Source organism: Jaculus jaculus, chromosome 8 (assembly GCF_020740685.1).
Source record: "Jaculus jaculus isolate mJacJac1 chromosome 8, mJacJac1.mat.Y.cur, whole genome shotgun sequence".
Taxonomy (NCBI): Eukaryota; Metazoa; Chordata; class Mammalia; order Rodentia; family Dipodidae; genus Jaculus; species Jaculus jaculus.
Window position 1 is genome coordinate 118009040 of NC_059109.1, and position 24245 is coordinate 118033284.

The 24245-nt window shown below is 43.9% G+C and overlaps 2 protein-coding genes across 4 annotated transcripts in view; one reads left to right on the forward strand and one right to left on the reverse strand.

The window, feature by feature from the left end:
• The window catches only part of Tti1 (TELO2 interacting protein 1), a 62329-nt gene extending 42313 nt beyond the window's left edge, over positions 1-20016 (reverse strand). Inside the window, exons 1-2 of one of the 2 annotated variants that reach the window (XM_045155854.1) lie at positions 19890-19944; positions 19411-19587 (exon numbers count right to left, since the gene is read on the reverse strand). The gene's annotated coding sequence lies outside the window, so the exon portion shown is untranslated. Of the gene's footprint in view, positions 1-19410; positions 19588-19889 lie in introns of both variants that reach the window. The other variant, XM_004666680.2, reaches the window with a different exon arrangement.
• Positions 20017-20368: 352 nt separating this feature from the next.
• The window catches only part of Rprd1b (regulation of nuclear pre-mRNA domain containing 1B), a 63632-nt gene continuing 59755 nt past the window's right edge, over positions 20369-24245 (forward strand). The window contains exon 1 of one of the 2 annotated variants that reach the window (XM_045155855.1): positions 20369-20645. In XM_045155855.1, coding sequence (XP_045011790.1) covers positions 20495-20645 — 151 coding nt within the window. In that variant the 5' untranslated portion in view covers positions 20369-20494. The remainder of the gene's footprint in view (positions 20646-24245) is intronic. The other variant, XM_004666681.2, reaches the window with a different exon arrangement.

Sequence of the window (24245 nt, forward strand, 5' to 3'; positions counted from 1 at the left end):
GTGCACACGTCTGGAGTTCGTTTGCAGAGGCTGGAAGCCCTGGCACGCCCATTCTCTCTCTCTCCCTCTATCTGTCTTTCTCTCTGTGCCTGTCGCTCTCAAATAAATAAATTTTAAAAAAATTAAAAAAAAATAAATTTGTGGGCTGGAGAGATGGTTTAGCGGCTAAGGCATTTGCCTGCAAAGTCAAAGGACCCTGGTTCGATTCCCCAGGACTCATGTAAGCCAAATGTACAGGGTGGTACATCCATCTGGAGTTCATTTGCAGTGGCTGAAGGCCCTAGCATGCTCATATTCATCCATCCATTCATTCATTCATTCTCTCTCTCAAATAAGTAAATAAAAATTTAAAAACTTTGTGCTGGCATGTCAGTATAAACTGCAATCCAAACACTTGGGAGGATGAGGCAGGGGATCACAACTTAATGTCCAGCCGTGAGCTACACTATGAGATCTTCTTTCAAAAACAAAACAAAATAAATTTAAAACTCATTCCTCTTTCAGATAAATGGTCAACTCTAGAATGAGAAATATGGCACCTGTCATTAAGAACCCACTGAAAAGTTTAAACAACAGTTTGGATTCAGTAGAAGACAAGATTAATGACGTGGAAGACAGATCAATAAAAAAATACCTAAATTCAAGCCAAAAAAGAAGAATGGTAAGCACAGATGATAAAAGACATGTGGCATGCACTAAAAGGACTCATGAATAAATGAGTCTCGGAAGATAGAGCATGAAGCAATATTCATATATCCAAAACAAATAAAAGAAATCAGCCCACAAATTCAAGAAACCAAGCCAATCCCAGCTGACCAAGATAAGAGACACACACAAATACATCATTGTCATTCTCTTGAAAACCAAATATGAGAAAAATCCTTTAGGGGGTTGGAGGTGAGAAAGATAGCCTCTCTATGTAACTCAGTCTGGCCTCAAACTTGTGATCCTCTTGCCTCAGCCTCCCAAGGACTGGGATCATAGATGTGTGCCACCATGCCTAACAAAAAAGAATATTCTTTTTTAAAATTATTTTATATGAGAGAGACAGAGAGAGAGAAGAGAGAAGAGAAGAGAAGAGAAGAGAAGAGAAGAGAAGAGAAGAGAGAATTGGTGTGTCAGGGCTTCCAGCCTGTTCCATCCTGTGCGCATGTGAGACCTCGTGTGCTTGTGTTACATTGTGTATCGGTCTTATGTGGGACCTGGAGAGTCACACATAAGTCCTTAGGCTTCGCAGACAAGCACCTTTACTGCTAAACCATCTTTCCAGCCCAGAAAATTCTTTTTTTTTTTTTTTCATGGAGATGTGATAGGCTCTTTATTGGACAACACCATCATTCAAACACAATATATTCAGCAGTCTTAAGGAGCAATAGATGAATTCAAATGAAAGTTTTGATTATAGTGCCTGGTCAAGTAATTATAAAAATTATCTTAACACAAAAGCAAGCATAAAAAGAATTAGATATTCTTTATCTTAAAGTATAAATGTGTAGAGGTTCTTTTTTTTTTTCATTGTTTGAGTCACTGAAACTCACTATGATGAAGTTTGCTTCCTGAAATGGTACAATTGGTATAGGCACATAATTTATTGAAGTGATCAATTCATGTGTTGTGTTTTCAGTTGACTGAAGTCTTCTGTCTTCTTCATATTCTGCCAAAATTTGGTGTATGAAGTATATTATCCTTGACTATTGCTCTGTATACCCCACTTCAATAGAACTTAAAGGCACAGCTGTGTTGTCCAGTGTGGTCGGTTGTATGTCAAGTGAACTTTTCCTTGTCAGTTTGCTGATACAGAAAGAAATGAGAAGGATAGTTCCGACGATGCCAGCTAACACTCCCAGAATAATGATGATTATCACTGGTTCAGAAAAACTGTGCTCAATTCGTTTTAATCCATCTATTTGTCCTATGATGGTTGGCTCTGAAAAGCCCTCAGAAACCGCATTAGGCGTTACTGCATCCATGAGCTGTCTGTCAGTAGTATCTTTGCCAGTGGCCTGTCACCTCGGGCCCTCTGCTGCCCGCGGAGAAAATTCTTAAAAGTGATAGAATAATAAGACTGATAGCTGACTTCTCAACAGAAATGAAAAAATCCAGAAGTGAATAGGATGGTCTCTTTTTATTTTTTCAAAAAATCTTCATTTATTTGCAAGCAGAGTGTGAGAGAGAGAGAGAGGAAGAGAGGGTATAGGCACACCAGGGCCTCTTGTTGTGAATGAACTCTAGATGCATGTGCCACTTTGTGTATCTGGTTTTACCTGGGTACTGGGGAACTGAACCAGAGCCAGGAGGCTTTGCAAGCAAATGCCGTGAACTACTGCGGCGTCATCCCCTCAGCCCTGAAGACATTATCTTTAAGGTATTGGAAGAAAATAATTACTTACCTTAAATCTTATACACTATAAAAACTCTCAAAATGAAGGTATAGCTTGTGCATAGTTCAATGGTAGAGTGCATGCCCAGAAGTGCAAGACCATGGGTTTTGGACAGAAAACAAAACAAGAACAAACTGAGGGAATTCAAGGCTGCACTAAAGGAAAATCAAAACAAAACCAACCAACCAACCAACAAACAAACCCAAGAACATGAGCCTAGACAAAAGCATGGAAATGTAGGCAGAATGAAGATGGTGAAGTGGGTTGATACAAGTGTAGTAAGTGTACAAGACAGAAATTCTTGCAGCTTTGGCAATTTACTACACACAAAGCTAAGCTGCAGGATACTAAAAATGCACAAGAATGTGAGAGTTAAGTGCTGCAGGGGTCTAACAGCATCAGGAAGGGTAAAATAATTTGCATTAGACTGTAATGTGTCAAGATGTCCATGCATATTGAAATCTGTGAGATATGCTCTAAAAGAAGTGTTAAGAGCCAGGCATGGTGGTGCACGCCTTTAATCCCAGCACTTGGGAGGCAGAGGTAGGAGGATTGCCAAGAGTTCGAGGCCACCCTGAGAATACATAGTGAACTCAAGGTCAGCCAGGGCCACAGTAAGACCCTACCTCAAAAAAAAAAAAAAAAAAAAAAAAGTGTTAGGAATATCTACCTCACAAATTCTTAGTATAGTAGATGTTGCTGATTAATAGTATGTATTTTTTTATGGGGAGGGAGGGAGAGAATTGATACGACAGGGCCTCCAGCCATTGCAACTGAACTCCAGACATGTGCATCACCTTGTGCATTTGGCTTATGTGGGATCTGGGGAGTCGAACATGGGTCCTTAGGCTTCACAGGCAAGTGCCTTAACCACTCAGCCATAGCCATTTCTCCAACCCATAGTATGTATTTTCGATTAATCCAAAAGAAGAAGAAGAAAAAAAAAAAAAACATAGACAAATGATGAGCCACATAGAAGACAAAAGCAAGATGGCCAGAGGCCCAAGCAGAGCAACTCCATTCCAAGTCCCAAGAGCAGTACTACCAATGTTTAGGCAGGTGACAACTGCTGATGGGGAGCTATCCTGTGTACAGAAGGTACTTGGATACATCCTTGACCTTTCGATCTTAGCCATTCATTTGTTCACCAGATGCTACTAGCCCTCCCCTGGTTGTGACAACCAAAATGTCTCTAACCATTGCCATATGCCCCATGGAGGCCAAAATCATCCTTAGGTGAGAACTATTGGTAGAGTTAACATAATTCCAATAAAAATTCCATCAGCTAACCCAGCAGGATGTTCTACAGAAAGCAAAGCCAGGTGGTACATGCCTATAAGCCCAGCACTAAGAAGGCTGAGGCAAGAGGATCTTGAGTTTGAGGCCAGCTCTGATTACACAGCAACAAACCCAACAAACAAGAAAGTAACAGGGACTGATTGAGAGGGGAAGGGATGAATGGAGTTTCAAAGGGGAAAATGGGGAGGGGGGCATTACCATGGGATATTTTTTTCTTATAAACAGGATAGCTTTACAGTTGTTCTGGGAAGAAGAGCAAAGATAATCTTGAAGAAGAATGAAACAGAGCTCACCTTATCTGATCTCAAGATCAAAGAACCTGCAATGGTACTACAATTACTGTTTAAATTAACGAAAGATTTATGGAGAAGAATATATAACAGAATACAAAGTTCATAGACACACTTGATACAAGCAACAGTGAAATAAAGCATGGTCTTTTGAGAAATAGGTGCCACCTCACCTGACTACTCAGAAGAGAAAATACACAGCAAACCCTGTATCCATGGATGAAATGCTTCAAGACCCCAATAGGTTCCAAATACCACAGACTGCATACATACTATGCTTTTTCCTACACACAGATACTCTGATGTGGTCCACTTAGTAAGGTAGAAACAAAAAGAAAGAAACTAACAAGCAGCCAGGCGTGGTGGCGCATGCCTTTAATCCCAGCACTTGGGAGGCAGAGGTAGGAGGATCACCATGAGTTCCAGGCCACCCTGAGACTACATAGTGAATTCAAGGTCAGCCTGAGTTAGAGTGAAACCCTACCTGGGGGGGGGGGGGAGGAGAATTAACAACAATAATAAAATTATGTGAATGTGGTCTCTTTTAATCTTCCTTGAAAGTATCAAGGCAATATTTTTGGACCACCACTGCAGGTAACTAATATCATGGAAGACAGAAATAGATGAGGAGGGGTGTCTCCCCTACTGCATATCTGATTTCAATGTGGAAGGTAAACAGTAAAAGCTTTCCAGAGAAAACAGAGATCAATGTTTTCTTTTTGTTTGTTTGTTTTGGTTTTTGGAGGTAGGGTCTCACTCTAGCTCAGGCTGACCTGGAATTCACTATGTAGCCTCAGGGTGGCCTTGAACTCCTGGTGATCCCCCGCTGGAATTAAAGGTGTGCGTCACCATGCCCGGCCAGAGATCAATGTTTTTATCAGCTTGAAGTAGGCAAAGATATCTGACAGGGTCCTGGAGCTGGACCTGAGCTAGAGATTGTTCTGCCTCAGCTTCTAGAATGCTGGGATTATAGGTATCTGGCAAGCAAAGATCAAGACCATCATGGTAGTTTGCACCTACATCCTAGTTCTTGGGAGACAGAGCTCTCAAGCCTACAGAGGGAGATACTCACATCCCAAAATCCCCAAATCCAAAAGTCACTAGGATACATCACACACACACACACACACACACACACACACACACACACACACACAGAGAGAGAGAGAGAGAGAGAGAGAGAGAGAGAAAGAGAGAGAAAGAGAGGGAGAGAGAAAAGAGATCGATACCAGGATTAAATTTAAAAAGTTAAAAAATGAAAAGTAGGGACCGGAGAGATGGTTCAGTGGTTAAAGGTACTTGCTTGCAAAGCTTGAAGGCCCAGGTTCGATTTACCAGTAAAGCCAGATGCACAAAATGGTACATGTGTCTGGAGTTTATTTGCAGTGGCAGGAAGCCCTGGAGTGCCCATTCTCTCTCTTTCTGTCTCTCTCAAATAAACATATTTTTTTAAATGACAAATTAGGACTGGAGAGATGACTTGGTCACAGTGCTTTCCTGCAAAGTCTAAGAATCCAGGTTCATTTCCTCAGTACTCATATAAGCCATATGCACATGGTGACACATGCATCTGGAGTTTGTTTTCAGTGGCTAGAGGCCCTGGTATGCCCAATCTCTCTCTGCCTTTTCCTCACTCAAATAAACAAATAAAAATGAAATGTTAAAAAAGTGAAAAAACCAGTGACAAATTCTTTAATCCTGATAGGAGGATCACTGTGAGTTCAAGGTTACCCTAAGACTACATAGTGAACTCCAGGTCAACCTGGACTAGAGTGAAACCCTGCCTCCCCCCCAAAAAAAAGAAAGAAAAAGAAAGTCGAGCACAAGTAAGAACTATTTATTAAAACACTATTAAGAGGGAAGTGGTGAGGTGCTGGAAAAGCTTGAGTCCCTGAGTTTGGATCCCTAGACTCCATGTAAGAGAAGCTGGAAGCAGTGGCAGGCTGCTGTAATCCTAGCACACCTATGGTGAGATGGGAACAGGGCCAGGAGAATTTTCCCAGAAGCTCCCAGACCAGTTAGCCTGGTAAGAGGAGTAGTGAACAACCACAGACCATGCCTCAAAATGGGGTGGAAGGTGAGGACTGACTGAAAGTTGTCCACTGACCTCCACATGTACACTGTGGCACATATGTGGCCACACTCACACACGTGAATATGCACATACATCATACATATACATTTGTGCACATACACACACCCACACCAAGGGGGAAAAATGGAAAAGCAACCAACCCATAAAGTAAGGGGAGAATTTGATACATATTTGACAAAATCTTATGTGCCAAATATATAAAAATTTTAAAAACTGAATCATTAAGAAACCCTCATATGCAAAATACATGAAAAAAATTTAAAAAATTAAAACATGGAAAATGACTAGAATAGACATATCACAACAAAGGGTATACGAATTAATCAACAAAGGCCATTCAACATCATTATTTGGGAAACTGCAATTAAAAACACCGTTATCAACCAGGTGTGGTGGTGCATGCCTTTAATCCCAGCACTTGGGAGGCAGAGGTAGGAGGACTGCTGTGAGTTTGAGGCCACCCTGAGACTACATAGTGAATTCCAGGTCAGCCTGGACTCGAGAGAGACCTTACCTTAAAAAAACAAAACAAAAAAAAAAAACACTGTTATAGGGCTGGAGAGATGGCTTAGCAGTTAAGCACTTGCCTGTGAAGCCTAAGGACCCCAGTTCGAGGCTCCATTCCCCAGGACCCACATAATCTAGATACATAAGGTGGCACATGCATCTGAAGTGCGTTAGCAGTGGCTAGAGGGCCTGGCGTGCCCATTCTCTCTCTCTGTGCCTCTTTCTCTGTCGCTCTCAAATAAATAAATAAAAATAAACAAAAAATTAGAAAGAAAACACTGTTACAGGGCTGAGATGGCTCAGCAGTTAAAAGTGCTTCCTTGCAAAGACTGATGGCCTGGGTTCGATCCCCCAGTACCTATGAACAGTCAGATGCACAAAGTAGTACATGTGCCTGGAGTTCATTTGTAGTGGCAACAGGCCTTGGTGCACTCATACTGTTTCTCCCTCAAATAAATAAATTTTTTTTTATTTCTTTTTTTTAATTAATTATTTATTTATTTGAGAGCGATAGACATAGAGAGAAAGACAGATAGTGGGAGAGAGACAGAATGGGCGCGCCAGGGCTTCCAGCCTCTGCAAACGAACTCCAGATGCGTGCGCCCCCTTGTGCATCTGGCTAACGTGGGACCTGGGGAACCGAGCCTCGAACCGGGGTCCTTAGGCTTCACAGGCAAGCGCTTAACCGCTAAGCCATCTCTCCAGCCCAATAAATAAATTTTTAAACTAAGGCAGGGAAAAAAAGTAGGACGGAGAAATGGCTAAGTGGTTAAGGTGCTTGCCTGCAAAGCCTAACAACCTGGGTTTGATTTCCCAGTATCCATGTAAAGTCAGATGCACAAACTGACACATGCATCTGGAGACCCTGGCGTGCCCATTCTCTCTGTCTATATCTCTTCTCTTTATCTCTCTCTGCTTGTGAATAAATAATTTTTTAAAATAAATAAAATAGGGCTTGAGGAATGGCACAGCAGTTAAAGTGATTATCTACAGAGCCAAAGGACCCAGAAGACTGAGGCTGGAGGATTATAAATTGGAGAACAGCCGAACTACATGGTAAGACCCTCTTGCAAACAACCAACCTTCCATCACACACCCTCCTAGCTAAGTTGAAAAAGTTGAGCAAGGAAAGAAAGAAAAGAAAATCCTAAGCACTGACCAGGAAAGGAAGTGACTGGAACTCTTAGGTTGGCAGAAGTGTAAGTTGGTACAATTACTTTGGAAAACTCTATGGCAGTCGTTATTATTCTAAACACATGTGCCTTATGACCTAGAGACATTCTACTCTTTGATACACCCCCTCCCACAAAATGCATTTATAAGATTCTCTGAAGAGGCAGGGCATGGGGGTATACACCTTTAATCTCAGCACTTGAGAGGCTAAGGTAGGAGATTGCTGTGAGTTTGAGACCAGCCTGGGCTACAGTGAGACTCTGCTTCAAAACAAAACAAAAGAGCCTCAGGAGAAAGCCAGGTGTGGTGGCGCACGCCTTTAATCCCAGGGAGGCAGAGGTAGGAGGAAACCTGTCAGTTTGAGGTCACTCTGAGATTACATAGTGAATTCCAGGTCAGTTTGGGCTCTAACGTGAGACTGAATCTCAAAAAAACAAACAACAAAAAACAAAAGTCTCAGAAAGTACTTTGTGAAATACACCATCCACAGTCATCCTTACATGGAAGTTTCCCACATGGGTACCTACAGCAGAAGGAATAAAGGGTGGTGTCTTCTTTCAATGGAATGCTATATAGATGGAGATTTATCACAACCAGAGATCTTCTAAAGAATGGGCTAAGGCTCAGAAAAATATAAAGTGGATTTCAGTAAGGAAGACAGTATAACACATTGCTACTTTGATATGACTATAAAAGGCAATCATATAGCTTTATGGGATGGCCATGAAATCGCACTTGTGTGACAATATGTCAATTACAGAAGGAATTGTTTAGAGATTTAGAGCCCTCAGGTCCTGGATTCTGTTTCCATAAAGTGCAGCCCTGATTATTTAACGTGGAGCTGCTTGCTGCAAACTTGGACGTTTACATTACTAACACAACTGGGACGTTCTGGCCCAGAAAGTGATGCTGGACTGAGGGACACAAGGCAAGCAAATGGTTGACTCCAGACAGGATCTGAATAAACACAAACAGGAGCCAGGCCTTGTTGCTAATGGCTATCTCACCCCCGCCCCCCCCTCCCAGTTTTCTGTGCCCTGTGTGGTCCTGCAGAAGTGGCAGAGTCTGGAGCTGGAGAGCCTAAGTCCGACTCTCTCTGACGAGGCTCCTTCTGCCGTAGCTCAGGGATATGGGCCCTGTGAACTGGTGAAGACAAAGGAGCCCCTGCTCGGGATGTGTGCTCTACTTTATAGCCATCTGAAGGGCAGGAGGGTGGAGCGCAGGCATTAATTCTATCACACAAGCAAGAAATGAGAGAGGGGAAAAGACGAAGGGAGGCTAGGGAACTTGGGAGCTAAATGTGCTCCTGGATTTGGGTTGAGGTGGGAAGACCATGCCCTAGGCCTGTGTAGGAGGGCTGCTCAAGGTAAAACCAGGCCGCAAGCCAGGCCAGAGGAGAACAGAAAGTGAATACCTGATAAGAGGTCTTTAAGTGAATATGCCAGGTATTCCCATGAGCTCATAAGCTCACTGTCCCCCCATGTCTTCAAAGCTTGCCCTCTGGCCTCTTGCTTCAGGCTCCTCCATGGGACTACTGAGTGGAGCCATCTCTGATTTCCCTTTTAGAAACAGCACCCCATGCCCACTCCTTCTCATCTCGGCCTTTCTATTTGTTTTCCCCACATAGCTTAGCGGTACCTGTCAAACCAGATTATCTACCTGTTTGTTTCTTTTATTTTTCGATTGAACGCTCTCCTTTCACTCAGATACAAGCTCTAGGAGGCAGTGATTTTGACTTGCTTATTTACTGCTTCTGGCACAAGGCAGGCATGTTATAAATGCTGTTGAGTTAAAGACCATAATCCAAGGTCTGATTCTCTCATTGGTAGAGCTTTCGTAACAACTACATGTGAACTGGATTCTGGGTTAAAGCCATCATACTCTTCTCTTGGGTTTATTCCTTTAGGTAGCTTACCTCATCCATAATGGGAGTGAGGCAGTTTAGGGTGACTGGACCCCAAAAGTAAAAAGCAGTAATGTCTTTGGGCCTGCCCTTGTAGAATACAGATTCCTGATCAGATCTACTCAATCAGAATCTGCTCTGAGGTAGCAGGGATGCTTGGGAATCTGTGGCTTTAAAAGTTCCCCAGTTGGGGCTGGAGAGACGGCTCAGTGATTCAGTGCACTTCCTAAGCATGCACGAGGATCTGAGGGGGCCTGAGCGTGCTGAGTTTGACTCTCCAGAACCATGGAAGCAGCTGGGCATGGCCATGCATAACTGTAACAGGTATGTAAACAGGTGCATGAGTGATGGAGGGGACACATGATGTTCTCCTCGGGCCCCTACAGGTGAATGCCTGGGGTGCTGCACCAGCACATACAGGTGCAACTGCCACACACACCACACATTAAACATTAAACACAAGTTTCCAGGCCAGCCAGCGGTAGAAATCCTGCAACATGGGTCTGCCCAGGATCCCCTTGTGAAGACAGGAGAAAAAGAAAAAAGAAAAAGAAAAGAGGCTGAGCACTGCATGTGGCATCATTTCAGGGTGTCTGAAGGACTGCTGTCTTGGACTCAAATGATAACTTATGTATCTGTCTACCAACAAGGTCCCTGCTTGTTTACGGCTGCAGCTTTGCCCTTCCACCAAACCATTCCCCTTGATTCACTGCTTCACAAATAAGCAAGAGGAGCTGGACATGCGCCACACCTCCAGCACCCTCTGAAGTTCTGCTGCTTCCTGCTCGGCCTTCTTCCTACCTAGAAATGTTTCCTTGGCATGTCCTACGTGTCACGCAGTGTGCCAAGCTCTTGAAGAAGGAAGGGGATAAAAACTCACCCAAGGAACTAGCTCTGCACACACACTAGAGTGGGCGTTCTTGGAGTCACTCCAGGGTCCCTCTATGGAATGCTTGTGAACTGGCCTACAGTAGGGCACTGCCATTTTGTGTACATCCCCTTCCCTAGGTAAGAAGCTCTTGGTAGTTGGTATTTTCTACAAAAGTAGTTCTTAACTTATTAAAAGAAAGTACATCAGAATATGTGTGTGAAATTCCCCCTTTTAACCTCTTCATGGTTGCCCTGGCACTGGAAATTGGGAGAGGTGACTGACTGTGTATGTCTCACTTATTTGTAGTTATTATTTATATAAGTAAGTTTTTTTTTTTTTTACTTTTATAGACATATTACAAGCAGACAGCTATAAATATAGAATTTCTGCTTCTGGGGAGACAGAATGTTTTTTCTGTCCTGTTAAGTATGCCTTAGGCCTCTAAACATTAAGTATGAAACCCAAGGACACTCCGAAAGGCGAGTCAGGAAACCAGACTGGCTAGGATTCTCATGATCTGAGGAACATGTACTGGGTTCCTGGGTTTTCCTTCTGCTCACAGGAGCCAGGGAAGCTGGTAACACAAAGATCTCAATGGGTGCAGATAGAAAATGCCCTAATAAAACCTGCCCTCCCTGGCCAAAGTAGGGAAGGGCAGCCTGACAAGACGATGCTGTTCTCCTCTAGCCAATCGCTGGCACACATGGGCCCCCACAGCAGCACAGGCCACGGGAGCTGTACAGAGGTGTTCAACACTTGCAGAGAGGTACAGAAGGCCAAAAAGGAGGAGGAGCCCTCCTCCACCTGCCCCTTACCATGTGCCACCAGTGGGACCACATGTGGAGCCTAAAGAGCTATTCCTGTATTGCCACCGCCTCACTGGAGGAGTAAGACGAGGACTGCCTGTTGGTAACAGCATCACCCACTGCAATGTAAGTGGGGATCAAGTGGGAAAGTAGAACACCCAGCTCCAGCCAGTGGGAATAGGGAGCCCCCTTGCCTGGGTGTCGATGGAAGCCAAGTAGGGAACCTGGCCGCCCCCTTCTTCTGGAGTAGGAGTTGTGTTAAGAGAAAACTATTCAAAACACAGGCCTTAGTCATCCCCCAAACCTCAGTACTGGTTTCACAGCAGGGTGTGGGGCAGGGAAGGCTCAGCATAGCTAGCAGAGGAGTCAGGAGACCTTCCAAAGACAATCCCAACACATGTCAGCCCTGAGATGACAAAGATGCTAGAATAAACTGATAAAGATTTAATTAAGGCAGTCATGATTAAAATGTTCCCATGAGCAACTATAAACATGGCTGGAGTGAAATAGAAAGCTTCAGCAAAGAGCAGATAGATACAAAGAAGAAACAAATGGAAATTTTAGAACTGAAAAAACTGGATAGGTTCAACAGCAGAATGAAGGGGACAGAAGAAAACATCTGTGAGCCGGAGGAGGACAGGACAATAGAAACCACCCTATCAGAACAAACAGACTGAAAACAAAAACAAAAGAGAAGCAGGGACCTGTGGGACTATCACAAAAGAACTATCTCAGAAGAAGAGAAAGAACAGGCCAAACACTCAAAAAAAAAAAATCTCTCTCTTAAATAATAAAATACTTAAAAAAAATTTTTTTTTGTTTTATTTATTTATTTGAGAGGGACAGACAGAGACAGAAAGAGGCAGATAGACAGGAAGACAGAGAATGGGCACACCAGGGCCTCCAGCCACTGCAAATGAACTCCAGACACTTGCACCCTCTTGTGCATCTGGCTAACGTGGGTCCTAGAACCCCGTGAGCCTCGAACTGGGGTCCTTAGGCTTCACAGGCAAGTGCTTAACCGCTAAGCCATCTCTCCAGCCCAGTAATACTTTAAAAATATGATGGCTGAAAACACACCAAACTTGCTAAGTGAATCCCAAATAATACAAATGCTATGAAATTCACAACATCATTAAACTTCTGAAAGCCAACACCAAATTCTTGAAAGCAGGCAGAGAAAAATGACACCTTAACATTAGGAGGGAAAAACAATAATTTAAATGACAACAGGTTTCCTAAGGAAGTTACAGGAAATTTTCAGGTGCTGAAAAGAAAAAGAACTGTCAATCCCAAATTCTATTTCCAGCAAAATGTTCACAGGAGTGAAGTGGAGTAAAGCCATTCTCAGGTGAAGGGATTATATCTTATTACTAGCAGACTTAGAATAGTTAAATGAAGCTCTAAACAGAAAGGACACGATTAAAAGACAAAAAGGAGCCTTGGAATATCAAGGAGAAAGACAGGACATTGTAAACTAAAAACGTGCAGATACAACAGGCTTTCCTTATTCTCTTGAATTTTCTGAACTGCATCTGACAACTGAAACAATTCTAACAGTCTTTGATGGCTCTAAATCTATGCCAATGGGATCTGAAAGACAATGACAAATTGGGGAGGGTAAGGAGCCATAAAGGAAAGGTTCTTGTACTTCACTAGAACTGGTAAAGGATGTTACAAACATGAAGATAATACCTACAGGAACCACTACAAAGACTACATACAAGCAGATACTCAAAAACATTGTAAATCTAATGCAATTCTAAAAGGAATTCAGGTACTCTGTGGGAAAGTTGACAGAGATAACAGAAGTAAAAACAGAAAACACAAAACAAATGGCTGACTTAAGCTTACCATGTCAAGAATAATGTTAAATGTAAAAGATCTAAATATGCCAATTAAAAGACTGTCAGAGTAGAGTTCAAAACATGATCTAACAATACAGACTGAAAGCACTGAAAAGACATTATTGGGGAAACATCAATTAAATGAAAGCAATAGCAGCTAGATCAGATGTAGATTTCAGAAACCGAGAGGGATATTATATAATAATTAAGGCATGTATCTAATAAGGTACAGCAATCCTAATTGACATGAACAAGACAACAGCTCGCAAACAAGACAGACTGTTTCAAACAAGGTGGGCGTGAGGACCAACACCCCAAGGTTGTGGTCTGATTGTCACGTGTGTTGTGGCATGTAGGCAGCCATACAAACACACAAATAATAAATTAAATAAAAAATGAAAGGTTAAAGAAAGTAGGTAAATCCATCAGAATAAGTGATGATTTCTCCACTCCTCTGTCAACACTGGTAAATAAGCGGATAGAAAATCAGCAAGGATACTGAAGAACTCAACATCAACCAACAAGTTCTACGCTGCCCAAACAGCACTCTACCCTACAGCAGCAGAACAAACATGCTTTCCGAGTGTCCATAGGACATCTATTAAGATAGCCATTCCTGGACCAATAAACAAACCAAACACCTTAAAAGAATTAAAATCAGGACAAGGGAGATAGCTCAGTGGGTAAAGTGCTTGTCATGAAAACATGACGACCTGAGTTTGGATCCCCAGCACCATGCAAAAGCCAGTGCAGTGAAGAGCACCTATACTCTCAGCACTGGGAAGGAGAGACAGGAGGATCCCAGGGATTTGCTGGTCAGCTAGTCTAGTCGAATTGGAAAGTTCTGGGTTCAGTTAGAGACCACGTGATAAAGGAAGACATCAATGTTGACTTCTCGTATCTACATGTATGTGCACATGGCACCTGCATGAACCTGTACACACACACACACACACACACACGGAATTAAAATCAGAGGCTGGGGAGATGGCTCAGCGAGGAAGAGCACTTGCCCTACAAACATGAAGACCAGAGATTGATCCCCAGCCCCCAAGTAAAAAGTCAAGTGTGGCCATACATGCCTATAACCCCAGCCCTGAGTGGGAGGGGGCAGGAAGCACACAGAAAATTGATGGGAGTGGCTGGCTAGCCAGGCTAACCAAAACTAGAAGCTCCAGACTCAGTGATAACTGCGTCTGAAGGAAACAAGGAGGAAGAGAGATAGAGAGGCACCGGCATTCTACTTTGGCCTCTGCACAAGAGTAGACTGGGTACACGTACTCTACATACATGTGCATATGCTGCACACAGACAACACACACATAAAAAATAAAAGAATTACAATCATAAGGACATTTTCCAACCATAATAGAATCAAGCTTGAAATCCCTAACAGAGTGGTGACGGGAAAGTCCCCACTCATCTGGCAAGTAAAAATATCCATGGAACAAAGACACTTTAAAGGAAAACAAACAAACACACACAGAAATGGGGCTGGAGAGATGTCTCAGTGTTTAAGGTGCCTGCTTGCAAAGCCTAACAACCCAGGTTTGATTCCTCAGTACGCATGTAGGGCCAGATATAGAAAGTGGCACATGCATGTAGAGTTCATTTGCAGTAGCTAGAGGTCCTGATGTGTCCATATTCTCTCTCTCTGCTTGCAAATAAATTTTTAAAAAACACAGAAATGAATGAAAGTGAAAACAAAACACTTTGCTGGCTGGTGATGTGTGTCTGTAACCTCCGAGACCACTCTAGGCTAAGTACATAGCAAAATCCTGAGTTCCAGGAACGAGACAAAAGGGCCAGGGATCTAGCTCAGTGGTAGTGGGCTAGCCTAGCATGCCTATGACCCTCAACTCACCCCCAAATCACAGCAGAGACAAAATGGTCAGCATCCAGCCAGGCATGGCAGTGCATGCCTTTAATTCCAGCACTCTGGAGGCAGAGGTAGGGGGATCACTATGAGTTTGAGGCCAGCCTGAGACTATATAGTGAATTCCAGGTCAGGCTGGACTAGAGTGAGACCCTATCTTGAAAATCAAAAACAAAAACAAAACACAACAGAAAAAATAGTCAGCACCCAATGACCACAATTATGTACTAGGAGAGATTATTGGAAAAGCCTTGGAATGTCTATGGAAAATGAGTTTGACATTTAAAATTTCATCAAAAAGAAAAAGAATTTTCTCACCAAGATGGTTTCTTTGGTAAATTTCTAGCAAACATTTAGAATTCATGCCATTCCTGCACTCTCTTTTAAAGAAGGGAAAGGAGAAAACACTTCCCAAACCACTTTCTAAAGCCAGCATGACCAAACACAACAACCAAATAAACCAAAGACCAACGTCCTCCACACATACAGACACACAAACCCTAAACAAAAAGAATTACATTCCACAATAAAGTAAAGGTATTCCAAAGATGCAGGGCTGGCTCAATATCTGAAAATCAACCAGCATAATTATCAAAAGGCTCAAGAAGCTAAGCTACATAATCATAACATCTTCATTTTTCAGAGCTCTAAATGGTGCTGTGTCCAAGGACTCAGTTTCTCTCTGCACCTTCTCCCTTAGGACTCCTGTATTTCTACCTGTAGCCCAGATCTCTCCCTTGAACTTCAGACTGATAAATCCAGTTTCCCATCTATCTATACAAATGGTCATCTGTATGCATGGGCCCCAAACCACAGATTCATCCAAGCACATTTGGGGGAAAAACAACAACTGTACTAACACGGGAGACTTCTTCCTTGCCATAATCCCTTAAAGTCCTATGTAATAAATATTCACATCGCCCTAAGTATTATAAATAACCAGAAGATGATTTAAGTGCATAGGAGGATACGTACAGGATACATGCATGTGTTATGTCATTTTAAATGAGATAATATATTGGTGGGAGCATGGCATCTATCTGTGTGTATTAGTGGTTGTCCAAGAACCAGTTCTCTAAGGATAGATACTGAGTGTGGCTGTTCGTGGATAGGCATTTCTAATTCAGCATATCCAAAGCCAAACTCCTGTTTTGTTTTTTTTTTGTTTGTTTTCTTTTTACTTCCCAACCCTGTTTTTTTGTGCAATTCAGCAAATGGAAACTCCATTCTTGTAGTTGCCTGGGCTAATATTCTTGGTGCCATCTAAACTCTCATCAACTTTCATAACCATATCTAATCTACCAGCAATCACTCTTATCTCTTCCTTTAAAAAACTGCCAGAACCTGTCTCTTTCTTGTCTCCACTGAAACAATCCTGGTGAATCACCCTTCTACCTGGGCTCTTATAACAGCTAACAAATTCGTCTTCCTGCCTTGCTTGTGCAGTGATTTCCAACCCAACCACCTTGATAATATAAGCAAAGAAGCCTAACAGTAATAACAAAACACTCTTCGTTCACCCCCAACTGCCCAGCTTATTCAGAAGCATCCAAGTTCTTGCTATTACATTACACACACATAATACATATTACTATTATATAACACCCAAGTGACACAGTCCCTCACTACTCTCCTGGGCTCATTTCTAGCTAGCCTTCAGATTCATATTATTCTAGTCTTATCTTCCTTGCTGTTCTTCAAAAGTGCCAACAAAGGGGGGTGAACAGATGGCTTAGTGGTTAAGGCACTTGCCTGTGCAGCCAAAGGACCCAGGTTCGATTCCTCAGTACCCATGTAAAGCCAGATGTACAAGGTGGCACAAGTGCCTAGAGTTCATTTGTAGTGGCTAGTGGTCATGGTGCACCCATTCTTTCAGTGCCTCTTTCTCTCTCAAATAAATAAATAAATAAACAACAAATATATACATATTTCATATATATACATATATATATATACATATTTTAAATGATAAGGAGAGGGTGTGGTGGCGCACACCTTTAATCCCAGCACTTGGGAGGCATAGGTAGGAGGACTACCTTGAGTTCAAGGCCATCCTGAGACTACATAGTGTATTTCAGGTCAGCCTAAGCTAGAGTGGGACACTACCTCTGAAAAACCAAAAGAAAAAAAGAAAAAGAAAAGTGACAAGGGCTGGGCATGGTAGCACACACCTTTAATCTCAGCATTCGGGAGGCAGAGGTAGGAGGATCACTGTGCATTCGAGGTCCCCCTGAGACTACATACTGAATTCCAGGCCAGCCTGGGCTATTGTGAGACCTTACCTCAAAAAAAAAGGCAGGGGGAATGGGATGGAGAGATGGCTTAGCGGTTAAGGTGCTTGCCTGCAAAGCCAAAGGACCTTGGTTTGATTCTCCAGGACCCATGTAAGTCAGATGCACAAGGTAGAGCATGCATCTGGAGTTCATCTGCAGTGGCTGGAAGACCTGGCATGCCCATTCTCTATCTCTCAAATAAGTAAATTTAAATATTTTTTAAAAAGTGACAAGTGTCTGAAGTTGGATTTCCTTCTACCCGGAAGGACAGTCATGGCTTGTATTTTCATTTCATTCAGGGGCTCTGACCAAATGTTACCTAATCAGTGAGGCTTTTCCTAAGCAGCATATATAGCAGCCTCCTATCTGCTCAATTTATACTTCAATCCACATATACATTCATCTCCTTACAATCCTTATTTATTTGTGGGGGCAGAGGAAGGGAATGGGTATGCTTGCCCTTGCAAAGGAACTCCAAATGCATCTACCACTTTGTGCATCTGGCTTTCTGTGCCTACTGGGGAATTGAACCCAGACTGTCAGGCTTTGCAAACAAGTGCCTTTAGCCACCAAGCCACCTCTCCAGCACCGCCTTCTTCATTTTTTTTGTGAGATACTTATTACTTCCTGATTCATTTTATACTTCATGGTTATTTTCCTTATCTTCCTCAGTAGAAAATAAACTTCCAAGGGCATGGCTATTTCATAAGTTTATCTAGAATAGTGCTCCAGACAAAGGTGCTCAAAAAATTATTTGCTGAATGAATATCCACCATTCATGTGAATAAACTGGAATAAATATCCTTAATTGAATTGTGGCTTTGCTATTTCCTAGCTATGCCTAACTAACTTTGAACAGGTAACTCACACACAGTTTGTTTTCTCAATATCAAATAGTGACAATAATCTCCACTCATAGCACTGTGGTTCTGGATTAAATTTAAAAGTATGCACTATAAACTGGGTGGGGTGACTCATGCCTTTAATCTGAATTGAGGTAGGACAATCACTGTGAGTTTGAGGCCAGCCTGGGAGAAAGTGAGTTCCAGGCCAGCCTGAGAGAAAGTAAGACTTTACCTTCAAAACAAAATATGTAATGTGCTGGATACACAGACTCAGTTTAAGTGCTAGGTAACTGACAATGTTATTTAATATGGAGATTGTTTTGATGTGGACTCAAAAGTTCAAGTTTACAATTAACTATATATTGACAATGATTTTATGCTATTCATCCCTATTACCTTAATTCATTCAACCAGCTTTGGTTCCTGATATTGGGTGCAAACAGATGACTAAGATGGTCTCTTTCCTCTATGTGATTTTGATAGTTATACGGTCACTAAACTCTGACCTTCAGTGTCTTCATTTGTTTAGTAGTGAGGATATAATACCTTTCATAGCTATGTTGTGAGGGTTAAATAAGTTAGCATGTCTAAAAAGTATCTAGCATGTAGTGACCTCTCACGTGATACCTATATGATCATGTTGTTCTAGTCTGTATGAAGGATCAAAGCATGTAAGCTAAGAACTACAATATAGTACAGTCACAAAGAAAACCAGGTACCAACTACAAGACTGTCTTCTAGGCTGGAGTGTATGTAGGAAGTTCAACAATGATCAGAAAAATTTAAACAAACCTAGCTCAGGCTGGAGAATTGGCTCAGTGGTTAAGGCGCTTGCCTGCAAAGCCTAAAGACTCCAGGACCCACATAAGCCAGATGCACAAGGTGGCAGATGCATCCGGAGTTCCTTTGCAGTGCTGGAGGCCCTGGCCATTCTGTCTCTTGCTTTCTCAAATAAATAAGTAAATAAAATAATATAAAATTTAAAATAATAATAAAAAACTAACTCCTCTTTATCATTTCCGTAGCAGTGGGAAAATTTCTCTGAATTGAAACTGTAATTAAAAACTAGGAAAAGATGGGCGTGGCAGCACACGCCTTTAATCCCAGTACTCTGGAGGCAAAGGAAGAGTATAGAGAATCACTGTGAGTTCGAGGCCAGCCTGAGCCTACATGGTGCATTTCAGGGCAATCCCGCCTCACCCCTTCCAAAAAAAAAAAAAAAAAAAACTAGGAAAAGAGTTTACTTTCAGATAGTGTTCCCAAATCGACGTCGATGGATTCATTGGGAGGGCAAGACAGGATGAAATTCCCAAAATGAAGTCATCGATTAATTGGCAGTCCAGGGCACAAAGGTGTGTTTTATGAGGTGGTTCTATCACAAACCAACCACAGAACAGGGCATGGCAGGGTGCTCCTGGAGGCTGCATAGGTGAGAAAAGGGGCGTCATTTCTGGGGCGAGAACAGGAGGTAAGGCGTGAAACGGGCACGTCGGGTTATCTCGAGAGCACCGAGGAGAGGCTTCCTGGCGGAGGCGGCGGTGACTACAAGGCAGGACATGCACGGAAGGGAAGCGCGGCCTAGGGGCCTGCCACACGGGGGAGGCGGCCTCCTCCCACACCCTGGTCACGCTCTCTCCGCCCTAGCGTCCCCTTCGGGAATCTCCCTCGAAGCTCTCCCGGCTCGCGGAGCTCCCTCTCGCTCCCGGCCTCACTCTTCGCTTACCTCGTCTTCCAGCCTTATTCCCTCATTCTCCCGCCTCCAGCGCCTCGCCGGAAGTGACGCGCTAAGCGGCGCGCCGCCCCGCGCCAGAAAGGTTCTGCGGGAGCGGGAGAAAAGGTTCGGAGAGCTTCACTGCGCCGGCGTGCGGGGCACGAGCGGTCCTAGGGCTTTTTTTTTTTTTTTTTGTTTTTTGGTGGGGTGGGGGTGGTGGTGGTGGCCCGGGGAACCTGGAACCCGTTCCTTCTTGCCTGTCTCCTTCCAAGTCCCCCGGGTGAGGCTGCCGCTTCCGGAGAGACGTTTTCTTCCCTCTGCCGGTGGCCAGCGACGACTCTTGCCCTTTGACCCCCCCCCCCGCTCGCGGCGGGGTGAGAGGTCGGGTGGCCATCTTGTGGCGGCGGCGCGGGCGACTGTTACTGCGGAGACCTGTCCCCTCCCCCACCCCGCCCCCCTATCCCTCCCCCGCCGCCGCGCGTCGCTGACGGTCCGTCTGTCAGTCCCGCCCAGAGTCCCGCAGGCTTGCCCGCGCCGTGTGCGGGTCGCTCTTCCCCCGTCCGTCCGCACTGGGGCGGCCCAGGCCGCTCCCTTGACGGTCCTTCGCCGACGCCACTATGTCCTCCTTCTCCGAGTCGGCGCTGGAGAAGAAGCTGTCGGAGCTGAGCAACTCTCAGCAGAGCGTGCAGACCCTGTCCCTGTGGCTCATCCACCACCGCAAGCACGCAGGACCCATCGTCTCCGTGTGGCACCGCGAGCTCCGCAAAGGTGATCACCGCTCCCCCACCTCCTTCCTCTCCCCCCCCCCATGGGTGTCTCTCCCACCCACTCCCCTCTTAGCTTCTTTCACCTAGTCTTGCTTTTCAGGCCTGGCTTTCTCTCTGATCGCTTCTTCTGGGGTTGGAGACAATGTTGCTCCATTTCTTGGAGAGGAAAACCGAGGCCCCTAGAAAGGTGTAAGGTGCTTGTCCGAGCCCCCCAGGGACCAGGGCTCAGGAGTCCAGACTTGCAGTTATTCCCCCCTGGGAGCTTTTTCTGACTCTTGTGGACTGTTGTGGTCTCGGCTGTGCTTAACGCTGGGTAGTGTTACGTACCTTGGCTCTGGGCTGGGCGATTGGAATAAGAGCCAGTCGTCTCTTCTCATGGACGGCCTATGTGGACTAAGTGATATCCGTGTTGTTGTATCATCATCGCAGTGCGCCGCTGTGCTCTCATCTGTAAAACTGGAATGAGCATAGATGTCACTCACAGAGCCCTTCTTTACTCCACTTCTATCACTATACCTAGATCCCTGTCGGAACAGCTTTAGAAATTAATTGGGTAGGCTTATGCACTGACCGTTGACCCCAGGCCCTCATCAGGATCTGACATGCATGGAGCTTAGCTCATTCCTTGCCAGGCACTGTATTGGACTGGTAAAAGCCAGTTGTCTCTTACAGCTATCTGGAAGTTAAACCTCACTTTGCCACTTACTGGCTCCAGTAACTTACCCCGACTGTCCCGTAGTTTCCTTCTGTATAAAACAGAGGTGATGATAATAACATCACTGTGACTTTCTTAAGTGGCAGTACTGCTGTCTGGACGTACATTGGTTTTGTTCGTTTGTTTAGTTCTCTGAGCCCTTTGAAGTGGGAACTTTGCAGATGGAGAAAACTGAGGGCTAAGATTGTGGTGAGCTGAAATCGGGCGGGCTGGCACAGCGCAGGCAGGCATTCAGTGGAAGAGGGGAGCTGGGACTGTCGCTTGCTCCATGTGCAGCTTGGTGTTTGTCTTCAGGTGGCTCCTGCCCCATGGGGAGACGGGCACCTACTCTGCTGACAGATACTTCGATGAGGAGTGGAGCTCAATGGGAAGTGACTTCATGTGTTTTCTCTATTAGCTGTGATTTTGCCCCCCCCCTTCTTTTGTAGAGGAAGAAACTGGAGTGGCTAATTGTATTTTCAAAGCCTCACAACTGGTGAAGCTCAGACCTTACAGCTAACAGACACCCAACCCAAGCATTCTTTTAGGAGCCCAGGGTGCTTTGGGTAGTGCCCGGGTAGCTGCCTCCCTGCACTCGTGTGTCATTCACATACTTGTAAGGTCCGTGGAGATGCTGCTGCAGACTTCTGTCTGGTAGACTCTCTCTGAACATCTTGAAATTGCTAGGCCATCTCATACTTCTTTTGTAAAGCTGGCTCTCTTCCTCACCTCATCCTATTGAAGTTCCTGGAAGGTGACAATTTAGAGAGTACATTCAGTGCTGGGGAGGTAGATGAGTAGTTAATGGTGCTTGCTTGCAAAGTCTGCCAGCCTGGGTTCAGTTCCCCAGCACCCGCATCAAAGCTGGATGCAAAGTGGTACATGGACCCATGAGAGAGGGCATCCATTGATAAAGCTTCTTTATCCCTCATCTCATCTGGTAGAGCCTAATGTTGCCAGTAGGAGGGTGTAGTTATCTTCATCTTATAGAAGGTAAAGATATAGCGAGATCAAGTGGCTTGTTCAGGGCTCTGGCTGGAACATGGGCCCAGGGGTGACTGATACCAAAACGAGTGCTTTTTCCAGTGCGCAGTGCCCAAGTGCTCTCGGTAAGTGAAGGTTTCACCATCTGATGGCAGCCAGTCCCATCATGCTTCCCTTTCCTAGAATTGCGTCCTGCCTCACACCCCATCTCCCCAGTTAAGCTTTACTTCATTCTTAGGTATTTTTCAGCATATGAATCAAGCCTATTAATTTGATCTGGGTTCTCTGCAGTATATTCAGAATAGTGCATACTACACAGGTAAAAGGTTAGTAGGAAATAAATCATGGGTTCTGACACTTCATATTTGAGTAATGGATCTAAACAGCAGTAATAATTTCTGTGATAATCTCAGTTTTGTATATCTGTGTTTTCCAACAAGGTAGCCACTTGTTACCTTTGGCTGTTGAGCACTAAATAAGTTTAATTGAAAATTCTGTCCCACGTTGACTAGTACCAAGCCAAATGTTCAGAAGCCACATGTGGCATGTGGCTACATAATGGACATCATGGAGCGAGAGAGTTCTTCTCCAAGCATCTTCTAATTGGCAGTCTTCCTCGGAAGTGAAAGGCCCCCACATGGAAGTGGAAAAGGGTTTTGTGCTCTGACATGACATTCATACTGCCTTAGCTCACCCTGAGGCTTTATAGGTAGGCATTTGTATCTATGGAGAAGTCATTTTCTCTATTTAAGACATTCACACCCTGTCTGTGAGTTTTCATGAGAGTATAAGATTTATAAAATGACTTTCTCTCAGATACTGCTATTCCTTGTGTGTTATTTTCTTTTCATTTTCTAGGAATTATTCTTCATTTTTCTTTTTAGGCTATAAGTAGAACTCTTCCCATCTTTGATGTACAGTGCTTTTAGATGATTTTTTTGTTGTTGTTTTGTTTTTTGAGGTAGGGTCTCACTCTAGTTCAGGCTGACCTGGAATTCATTATGTAGTCTCCAGGGGGCTTCAAACTCTTGGTGATCCTCCTATCTCTGCCTCCTGAGTGCTGGGATTAAAGGTGTGCGCCACCACACCAGCTTGAGAGATCTTTTTTTTTTTTTTTTCAGAATTACTTTTTAGCTTTTCTCTGGCATCCACACCAGCCAGACAAGTAAACAAACAAAAACATAAACAAAAAACCCCACATTTGATTAGCTACTTATTTTTAAACTTTACTCAGCAGTTCTACTGGTTTGGAATGGGCTTTGGTAGGGGTAACAGGATCTGTTTTGTCATATTGCTACCCAGGGTTATGCATGTTTCAGGGTTCAAGGGCTTTGTCATAGCCCCTTTACACACAGGGTGCCCATGTTGACTATTGAGGATACTGAGTATGGAGGGAGGCAGTTTTTATGTGAATCAAACCTGTTATTATGTTGGGAGACAGTGACCATTAATTGGCATGGTAGACAGTAAAAACCTTAGCCAGCTTCTTAGGATATTTGTGGTACTGAAAAATGTATCAGGTCTTGAATGTTCAGATTGTTATTTTACAGTATGGTGTTGTGTATGTGGTCTACATAGTATGTATTTGTGTGTGTGGGGGGTGCACTTGTGTTTGTAGGTGCTCATGGAGGCTAGAGGGTGACGTTAGGCATTTTCCTCGATCACTTCCTCCCCCCGTTTTTTTTTTTTCTTGAGTTAGGGTCTCACTCTAGCCCAGGCTGACCTGGAATTCACTATGTAGTCTCAGGGTGGCCTCGAACTCATGGCGATCCTCTTACCTGTTCCACCTTATTTTTAGTCAGGGTCTTGCACTGAACCTAAAGCTCATTGATTTGGGTAGACTGGCCAGAAAGCCCCAGGGATCTACATGTCTCTGCCTTATCACTGCTGGGGTTATAGATGGTGCCACCACACCCAGTCTTG